This window comes from Fukomys damarensis, unplaced genomic scaffold (assembly GCF_012274545.1).
Source record: "Fukomys damarensis isolate Sample0158 unplaced genomic scaffold, DMR_v1.0_HiC HiC_scaffold_39, whole genome shotgun sequence".
Lineage (NCBI taxonomy): Eukaryota > Metazoa > Chordata > Mammalia > Rodentia > Bathyergidae > Fukomys > Fukomys damarensis.
The window spans coordinates 127,374,415-127,383,793 of NW_022900951.1; the positions used below are offsets into that span (position 1 = coordinate 127,374,415).

Below are 9,379 nucleotides of genomic sequence, written 5' to 3' on the forward strand. Positions count from 1 at the left end.
GCTGGCTGGCTGGCCCTGAGCCCCGCCCATTGAAGGCCCGCACCTCCACCTGGTAGGAACTGTAGGGCCGCAGGCCGCCGAGGGTGACACTCGTGGTATCGGCAGCCACCACCACATGGCCTCTGTGCACATGCCCCTTGCTGTGCCTCCTCTGGCTGCCCTCCAACTGGTATGTCACCTGCACGGTGGACAGTGGACGTTGTAGAGGCCCCACGTGCATGCTCCCCACCACTTTCACAGACTCCCCACCACTTTCCTTACATTGTATCCCCGGAGGTGGCCCTTGACCTGGGCCAAGGCCACGGGCTTCCATCTGACCAGTGCGGCAGTTGAGTTGAGGGGCTTGACCTTCTCCAGCTCTGGGCTTACCTGGGGATCTGGAAAGAGCGGGACTCGGAGAGGGCCACCCCCTCCCGACCCTTCCCCGAGGGGCGGAGTGGGCAGGGTTCAGCGGTGGGGAGCTGTGGTGCTTAGACAGAGGCCAGAAGACACCTCAACCACTGATCAGCGTGACCACCTGCTAATGCGCCATGCCCACGAGCCAGTTGTGTGGGTGAGCAGCCCTCTCCGCACTGCCAAGGCCACAAAGAGACCTCGTGTTTGGGTGCTTAGGGCTGGGGCCCTAGATTTAATGAGGTGTCTCGAAGATGGACCTTTTTTTTTTTTTTTTTTTTTTTTTTTTTACTGTGTAGTCCAACCTGGCCTTGAACTCACTCACTGTGCACCCAGGCTGACCTTGCACTGGTGGTGATTGTACTGCCTCAGCCTTCTGAGTGGCAGGATGACAGGTGTGTGCCACCACACCTGAATCTTTTAAATTTTCCTTTTTTCTCTGTTCTGCTGGCACTGGAACCTAGGCCCTTGCCAGCTGTCGGCCAGCTCTCACCACTGAACTACACTGCCAGCTTCTATTTCTGTTGCATGTGCAGAGTATTTTTAGTGAACTTGGATTTTGACTGTGACCCACCTGACCTCGCCTTGAGGAGTTTTGGGTTTTTGGGGAGACAAGATTATTGGTAACCTCTGGCACTCAATACTCACAATCCTCCCCAGAGTAGCCGATGGTGACCTGGGGCTCAGGGCCCTTGCCCTGGCTGTTGACGGCCTGGACCTTGATCTCATAGGGCTCAAAAGTGGACGTGTTGGTCACCACCAGGACAGAGTCACTCACAGTCTGCTCCTGCCAGGGCCCCCGTGTGCCCTGGGGGCGCCACTGCACACGGTATTGGAGCTGGGGAGCGTTCCAGTCCATCCACCTCAGTGGCTGCAGGGGACAGCAGGAAAGGGACAGCTTGCCCAGAGCACTCACCTTTTGTGCCCTGTTTGCAGCACAGCCCCGACCCCCTGTCCTGGCCCACGCGTGGGGTGAGGTCGCCCGGGACCCACCTTCCACGTGATGACCATGTTATTGGTCTCATTGCCTTCGCCCTTCACGTCTGCAGGGTTCTTCTCTGGAGCTGCAGGCAACATGAGCATGAGTCACCCCACGGAGCAGAGCGCTGCCCAGCTGTCCCCAGGACCGTGGGTGGTGAGGCACAGTGACCCCCAGGCCTCCTGGCAGGGCGGGGGCCCTGGTGACAGGCACCCCCTCAGGGCGGCCTTGGCTCACCTGCCTCAGGCGTGACTACAGTCTCGGAGGGCGGGCTGGGCTCCCCAGGGCCATATCTGTTGATGGCAGTCACCCTAAAGGTGTAGTGGACATAGGGCGACAGCTTCAGGGTGGTGGAGGTCTGGTTCCCTGGCACTTTGCCCAGGCTGTGCCATTTCTCAGGTGCCATTTCCTTGTCCTCGAATTCAATGTCGTACTCTGTCAGGAAGTGAAGGGGCGATGGATTAATGGGGTGCGGCTCAGCGAGGAGGGTGCTGGGGGCAGATCCCGGGCTGGCTCTCCCAAGTGTCTATGCCAACTGGGACTCCTTGAGGGACTGTGAGCCACCACCCAGCAGGAGTGGGAGCTGGGGCTGGGGACATGCTGGGGGGGTGGCACTCTCACTCTCGATGGCAGCGTTGTGGTCCTCAGCAGGGTTCCATGACAGGTGGACTTGGCTGTGCTTCCCCAGGTGTCGCTCAGACACCTCCACATGAGGCACCGGCCCGGGGCTCCCTGCGGGCCATACAGACCACTGTCAGCCACACCCGCCAGCAGGACCAGCCAGGCCCTCAGAGCCAGGGTCCCCTGTGCCCCAGCCGCAAGCCCCCTGCCATCCCATCCTGGGACTCACCCACCACCAAAAGCTGGGCCCTGCCCTCCACCTCATCCAGCTCAGTGCTGGCCACGCAGCTATAGTTGCCCTGGTCGCTGTAGTCCAGGCTGTCAATGACCAGGCGTCCGTCCTCTATAAAGTACCTGCAGAGAGGCCATACCTGTCCTGTGGCTGCCACCTGCCCCCCAGCCCCCACACACGAGCCAGGAGGCTGGCCACCAGCCCTTTGCACTCTGCCCCTTCCCCCACCCCAGCCCAGCTTGGGGCAGGGCCCTCACTTGTCACTGTCCCCAAGTTCCTGGAGGTCTTGCCCATTCCCACGCCAGGTGATGCTGGGATGCAAGGAGGGGTCAAAGGAGGCCTGGCATGTGAATGTCACCCGTGAGCCTTTCTTCTCGATGGCATTCCGGGGCCCCTGCATGATCTGGGTTGCTTCTGAGGGTGAGGAAAGAAAGGGAAGGGTCACCCTGATGGTCTCCCTCCCAGGGGTGCTGCCAGTCCTGTGGCGCAGCAGCTGACCTTTAACATGCAGGTTTGCCACAATGGTCACATTGTTCTGGTCGTTGGCAGCCTGGCAAAAGTAGCGCCCGGTGTCATTGGCCTGGAGATCTCGGATGGCCAAGGTCCCGTTAGCATAAGGGAAGAAACGTTCGTCCTGAAGCACCGTCGTCCCCTCCTCATCCAGCCTACAGTGAGAAGAAAGGCCTAGCTCAGATGTCCAGGCCTGGCCTCTACCCGCTTGTTCCAGGCACAGGCACGAAGACTCACCACTGCACACTGGGCACGGGGGCTCCAAAGGCCTTGCATAGCAGGTAGGCTGTGCTGCCCCCCACTGCCATGTATGTCTGGTTGTCGCCCGTCAGGATCTTGGCCGGCAGCTCTGGTGGGGGAAGTCTCGGGACTCAGACTCCCAGGGGCCTCTGCCTCCAGACAAGCCTGCCCTCTGCCACCTACAGGTTTCCCAACCTCGCAGAGCCCAGCTGGCACTCCACCCTGTGGCTCGGAGGAGGAGCCACCCGCTGGCCCAGGCCACTTACTGCTTTCATTCATAGTACTGGGGATTGAACCTACGGACAACGTAGATGTAGGCATTGGCCAGCAGGAGCCCATGCCGGTTGCGAGCCTCGCACTGGGTCACCATGGTGTCACTGGGCTGCACATTGCTCAAGATGAGGGCACCCCTGTGGACCTGGTACGTCTGGTCCTTGTCCAGCTCTGTGTGTGCGACAAGTGGCCCACAGGCCCAGGCCAGAGCACTGAGCCATGCTGTACCTACCCCACCCCCTCCTCCCTCATGTCCCCAGGGCTGCCCTCTCACCCTCCATGCGGTTGCCATTGACCCTCCAGGTGACCTCGGGCTGGGGCCGGCCCTGCACCTGGCAGTCTAGGCGCGCTGTCTCTCCTGGCCCGTACAGATGGCTCTGGGGTTTGTGCAGCCAGTACGGGGCAGCTAGGGAAGACAAGAGGACCACCCTGAGCCTACAGCCACTCTGGTCCCTGGTGCGGTTCTGGGGAGCCCGTGTGGCAGCTAGCTGGAAGAGGGCGTGAGTGCCTGGCGGAAGCCCGTACCCTCCACAGTGACATAGTAGATGTGCCGGGCACTGCCCAATGAGTTCTCGGCCAGACAGTGGTACTCGCCGTCGTCCTGCTCGCCCACATTCAGCAGCTGCAGGGTCTTGTTGTGGTTCTGGTACATGACGCGGTCGGCTGGCATGGGGCCACTGGGAAAGAGCCACTTGATGGTGGGTGTGGGGCTGCCCAGACCATGGCACAGGCAAGGAGGAAGGAGAGAGGAGACCACTCAGCCAAGAGAGAGGCTGGAGCCCCCACCGGCCAGCCCTGCCCACCTGCATCCCAGGTGCTCTGGCTTACAAGCCCTCTGCAATGCACTCTAGGACCAGCGGCTGCCCCTGCAAGGCCACCAGGTGACTGCTGGAGTTGGTGGGGAAGAGCAGGCGTGGCTTCCTGTCAATCATGCTGTTGGCTGCCAGGACAAAGAAGTGGATGGCCAGGGGCCCCAAGGGACACTGGATACCCCAGTGAGATCCTGGGCCACTACACCCTCCTCTATGCCCCACGTTCTCTCACCACCCAGGAAGGGGTCAGGCAGTGTGGAGACAGCGCCACCTGGAGGGGAGGGCAGGGCCAGGGGGGTGGTCCCAGCCTAGGGACTCACTAGCCTTCACCCGCAGGTCAATGGGCTCCTTCTGAATGATGGTCCGGGTGCCTGGGAAGTGGGCGTTGCAGATGTAGTCCGAGTGGTTGTCCGAGGTGAGCACATTGGCAAAGTAGAGGTTGCCATTCTGGCCCATGGAGACACGCTCATCCTGCTTGATGTGCAGGATCTCTACAGAGGAGCCCGGGGCACGTGGGGTTCAGGACCGGATCCCGTCAGGGCCCCCCACCACCACCCGGCCCCACACACAGCCCCACCACCACCCACTGCTGTTCATCCAGTAGATCCGAAGAGGCTCGGCGCTGGGCGGGGGGTTGCAGGGCAGCACCACTGACTCCCCCTCTTCCACCTCCACCGGCTTCACCGTCTCCTTGGGCCACTTGGGGGCACCTAGAGGGATGGACAGGCTGGGCACGGACGATGGTTGAGGGGCCAGGCTGGGAGGGTGGGCATCATAACAGGAGACGGACCTGGGTCCTCCTGGGGCTCCCTGGAGACTAGCACACTCCCCAGGGGTGGGTCAGGGTGAGCGGGAGGCCAGGGGGCATTAAGGGTTAACCTTTGTGACTCCCGGCTCTCCCCACCCACCCAGGAAAGGATGGGGGGTCGAGGTGCAGCACTGGGGGAGGGGAGCTCTGGAAGGATGCGGGAGTCACAGACCCTTCCATCATCCTGACACGGAAACCATGGCAACAGTTGCCAAGGTAACTGGAGGGGCGGGGAGGGAAAGGAGAGCGCTCTGGAGGCAGAAAGCTTGGGGAGGATGGAATGCAAGGGAAAACCCCAGGGAAAGGGCGACACAGATCAAGACAGCAGGAAGGAGGGAGATGGAGAAGCCGAGGCAGAGGTGGAGATGAGGCAGCAGAGAGCAACAGAAGAGGAAGCAACACAGAGCCAGGCAGGAAAGCTGGGGAAGAGGGGTGAGATGGGGAGATGGGGAAACGGGTGGGGACAGGAAGACAAGCTGAAGCCCGAGCTGGGGAGGGTCTCACACATCGGGCAGCCCAGCAGCAGCCAGCAGGAGGCAGGCACGAGAAAGGCTTGGAGGAGGATGGGGGGAGGAGGAGGCCTCAAGCTCAGCGGGGAGGGAGAGACAGTGAGGATGGAGGCGACTTCAGGAGAGAAGAAAAAGGGCTATGGGGGCAGCTGGTGTGGGCTGAGAGCTGGCAGGGCACCCTGGTCTTGTCAGGCTGCACAGCCAGCTCCCTGTGGGCTCCACCGAGGTGCCCTGGGCCCTCCCCAGACTCTGCAAGGCCTCGCACCCTCAGCCATGAGCTGGATCTCGTGGGACATAGCAGTGCCCAGCTTATTGCTGGCGAAGCAGCGATAGATGCCCTGGAACCTCTGGGCAAAGCTGTTGTTGCCTGTGATGGTGAAGGAGCCAGAGTGGGGCGCCTCGTGCACCATTACACCCGGTTCCTCGCTGGGTCTGAAGTGGACGCCGTCCTTCATCCAGCGGAACCTGTGGGCAGAACAAGCTCAGAAGCCAAGCAGGTGCCCAGGCAGGGTCTGGAGCGGGGTAGAGGTGAGGGTGGGCGCAGCCTAGGGTTTGGGAATGAGCAGGAGCAGGCAAGGACTCAGGGCCGCCAGGGAAGTCTGGGGCCTCTACACCGGAGTTGGGCCGAGCCTGGGGCTCCTAGACAGAGGCTCTGAGGGACAGCAAAGTCACTCACTGTACTTCCGGTTTGCCTCTGGCCTCACACTTGAGGCTGATGTCATCTGTGGGGAAGACAACCAGGCGGCGTGGAGACTGCTCCGTGATGACAGGGGGCTCCATCACTGGGGACAGGATGAGGGCAGTGGCAGTGAAGATGCTGTCTGGCTGCCTCATGACCTCAACCCATGGGTCCCATGTGAAGGATCAGGCCTGGGGGGCCTTAGGGGCCCTGTGGCATGGAGGCGGGAGGGGAGAACCAAGTAGAAGCTCACAGGAAATGAAAAGAGGGAGACAGAAAGGGACACAAAAGCCAGGTGGGGGGGTCACGTCTGTCACCCCACTCGGGACCTGGTTAAGGCAGGAGAGCACAAGTTTTAGGCCAGCCTGGATTACACAGCAAGATCCTGTTCAAAAACCAAAAAGGGGGTCTGGGGATGTAGCTCAGTGGCATAGAGCCTGCACACCAAAAAAAAAAAAAAAGAAAAAAAAAAAGAAAAAAAAAAAGAAAAAAAAAAAGAAAGAAAGAAAGAAAGAAAGAAAGAAAGAAAGAAAGAAAGAAAAGAAAAAAGGGTCACACAAATGTAGAAGAGGGACAGAGAGGACAGCAATGGAAGTTACAATACAAAGAAACCTGGGGTAAGGGTAGAACAAAAGTAAAAGAGAAAGCAGCAGCAAAAGGCACAGGGACAAGGACAATCCTTGATGGGAGGCCAGCACAGGTGTGGTGGAGACAGGGCCCCAGACCACACAGCACCCGGCTGCAGCAGGGCCAGCAGCTGGCCTCTTGCCCTCGGCCTCCCAAGACACAGTCCCACCCTTGCACGACTTACCATGATGCCCTTCATCTGAGAAATCTGGACAGCAGGGGAGAGAAGAAGAGAGGTGCTGAGAGGCATGGCAGCCCAAGAAGGGAAGGGACAGGGACAAGGAGAGGGGCAGGAAAGGGCACAGCAGTGGTGTTGCAGCCCAGGGCGACAGGACAAGGACTGGAGAGCACACCCAAGGCTTGCAGTGCCAGGGGAGAGGGAAACTGTTGCCTTGAACAAGCCACGTCTGCGTCTGCACAGTGCCACGGCCAGGCCTGTAGGCCCTACGGCCCGATGCCACCCTGGGATGCCTGGACACCCTCCCTGCTCCACCCTCTTCCCTCCTAATCCAATTAGCGCGGCTCAGTGTTTTCAGTTACCCAGCCCCAGCCCAGCCCAGCCTGCAGCCTTCCCCCCAGCCCTCCCGAAGGTGCTGCCTCATCTGGGTCTCCATAGTGCGCTGGGGGCAGGCAGCAGCTCTCGGAGCTCCTTCCTTCCTCCCAGGTGGCTTGGAGCTCCCTGTGGCAGAAGCCAAGCAAGTACCCCAGGCCCGGGGCTCAGACTAGGAGCTGGGGAGCAGCAGGTGAGCTCAGACAGCTTGTCTCTACAGAAGGCCTTGGGGTAAGGGCCCCAGCTTGAGAGCAAGACAGGGATAGGGACAACAACTGATGAGGAAGATCAACTTGGAGGAGGAAGGAGAGAGAAAAGGGGCTGCATGGCTGGAGAGGAGGAGACAGAGGGGAAGTTTCAACAGGGAGGCACCTGGCTGCCACCATGTCACATCGGGGTGACAAACAAGTGCCGCTCAGTGCCCAGGGCAGCCCTGGAGCTGCTGTGCCCTCGGGCCTAGTTAGCCTCTGTTCTCTAAATTCTCCCTGCCCCCGCACACACAGACACTGCGGGCAAGATGACCCCAGCCCATCTAGTGGAAGGGCGGGCAGATGTCCAGGGTAAGACCCTGGCAAAGAAGCAGAAAGGAGGCAGAGAGGGAAGGGGGCTGGCATGTGCCCCCGAGGGGCGTGAGCAGGGTCTGGGCACGTGAGTGCGGCTGTCCTGGAATCTGTGGCCCAGTGTGTCGCACACAGCCTGACTTTGGTGTACCCTCTCGGAGGCCTGACTTTCTCCCACCTCGGTGCCTGGCTTCATCTGCGTCCCAGTGCACCTGTGGCCAGGGGGAGTGGTACCCGCATGGGTGTGGTCATGCGGACCTCCTTGTACATGGCTAAGGGGGCATCCCAAGCTCCGTCCCCACCCCTCTAGACTCCCTCCAAAGTCTCACTGCCCCGATTGCAGGTGCCACTCAAACCCACCTCTCAGTGCTGTCCCATGCCACACCCCCGCTCCCCACCTGGCCTCTCCACGCTCAGACTCAGAGACAAAGGTGGCAAGGGAGGGGGAGAAGGACTGCAACCTCATAGCTCCAGATGCAAAAATGCCCCAAAAGAATACTTTGTTAAATGCCCCTCCTAAGGCACAGCTGCCCCTGCAGCAGTGTTTACAATTCCTCCTCATACTGGGGAGAAAACCCCACCACAGTAACTCTACTTCCTCACTGCAATCAGACTGACATTCCTAGGCCTGATGACAAGTATGGTGACTCACAAACTTATGGGAAATGAAATCAGTCACAATCATACTGCACACATGAGTACACTGGGTGAGTCAGCACAACTTACAAGCATACACAATATTCAGGGTTAGTCACAATCCAACAGCCACACTACAATACCCACACACCTAACTAGGTAGGACCTACCCAAGAAGCACTACAAACCCCCCTCCCCAAACAACTACACATCAAAAAGGACCCAGAAGGTGGACTAGGGGTGCAGCTCAGTGGTACAGCACCTGCCTAGCTCGCAAGAGGCTCTGCGTTCCATCCCCAGCACCACGAGAAAAAGAAAGGCTGCAGAAGGCTGTTGTATAGGGACCTAGTGTTTTCAAGGTGTCTTTTCCTGTCTCAGTTCAGAGGCAGGGCTACGAAGGGCCAAGATGGGAAAGAACCAGCTGTGGATTACCTAATTTGGAAACAGGGCAAAACTTGAATGCAGGCCTTCGCACAAGCTAGCTGAGAACTGGGGGGCTCCCCGCTTCTCCCGGCAGCCACACCCATGGGCACGTGGGGTGTAGGAGCCCAGCAGTCCAGTGGGGTGGGGCTGGCGGGGAACAGCTCAGCGCTCCCAGGGGTCCGCGCCCTGGACTCTGTCCGTGGTGCTGAAACGGCGGCGGCCCGCGCTTGTTCCTGTCCGCGGTTCTGACCTGCCCCGTACCTCTTACTCCGCCCTTCCCTCTGGGAGCACCCAACGCGCTGGGGACGTCCGGCCCACCCTGCGCCCAGGAAAGGAGAGGATGAAGAGGGCCGTCGGGGCGGCACAAGGAGGCTACTCACATTCCTCGGGGATCTGGATGAGCAGGCAGGGACTGCAGAGGAGGAGAGGCCACAAGTACCGCAGCGCCACGACCATCTTCCTGGTGGCGCCGGCGGCTCGGCGCGGCACAGCTGGCCGGGCTCGGCTCAAGCTCCGGCCTGAGGGAA

At 60.2% G+C, this 9,379-nt stretch overlaps 1 protein-coding gene across 2 annotated transcripts in view; it reads right to left on the reverse strand.

Moving 5' to 3' along the window:
* L1cam (L1 cell adhesion molecule) overlaps nucleotides 1–9,373 on the reverse strand; it is a 12,567-nt gene extending 3,194 nt beyond the window's left edge. Inside the window, exons 1-20 of one of the 2 annotated variants that reach the window (XM_010628034.1) lie at nucleotides 9,233–9,373; nucleotides 6,868–6,891; nucleotides 6,054–6,159; nucleotides 5,643–5,842; nucleotides 4,648–4,770; nucleotides 4,381–4,551; nucleotides 4,077–4,188; nucleotides 3,774–3,958; nucleotides 3,523–3,654; nucleotides 3,276–3,419; nucleotides 2,973–3,084; nucleotides 2,724–2,890; nucleotides 2,483–2,639; nucleotides 2,223–2,347; nucleotides 1,994–2,104; nucleotides 1,610–1,807; nucleotides 1,387–1,457; nucleotides 1,042–1,264; nucleotides 262–377; nucleotides 3–178 (exon numbers count right to left, since the gene is read on the reverse strand). In XM_010628034.1, the coding sequence (XP_010626336.1) occupies nucleotides 3–178; nucleotides 262–377; nucleotides 1,042–1,264; nucleotides 1,387–1,457; nucleotides 1,610–1,807; nucleotides 1,994–2,104; nucleotides 2,223–2,347; nucleotides 2,483–2,639; nucleotides 2,724–2,890; nucleotides 2,973–3,084; nucleotides 3,276–3,419; nucleotides 3,523–3,654; nucleotides 3,774–3,958; nucleotides 4,077–4,188; nucleotides 4,381–4,551; nucleotides 4,648–4,770; nucleotides 5,643–5,842; nucleotides 6,054–6,159; nucleotides 6,868–6,891; nucleotides 9,233–9,308 (2,729 nt within the window). In that variant the 5' untranslated portion in view covers nucleotides 9,309–9,373. The remainder of the gene's footprint in view (nucleotides 1–2; nucleotides 179–261; nucleotides 378–1,041; nucleotides 1,265–1,386; nucleotides 1,458–1,609; nucleotides 1,808–1,993; nucleotides 2,105–2,222; nucleotides 2,348–2,482; nucleotides 2,640–2,723; nucleotides 2,891–2,972; nucleotides 3,085–3,275; nucleotides 3,420–3,522; nucleotides 3,655–3,773; nucleotides 3,959–4,076; nucleotides 4,189–4,380; nucleotides 4,552–4,647; nucleotides 4,771–5,642; nucleotides 5,843–6,053; nucleotides 6,160–6,867; nucleotides 6,892–9,232) is intronic. The other variant, XM_010628033.1, reaches the window with a different exon arrangement.
* Nucleotides 9,374–9,379: the final 6 nt, after the last annotated feature.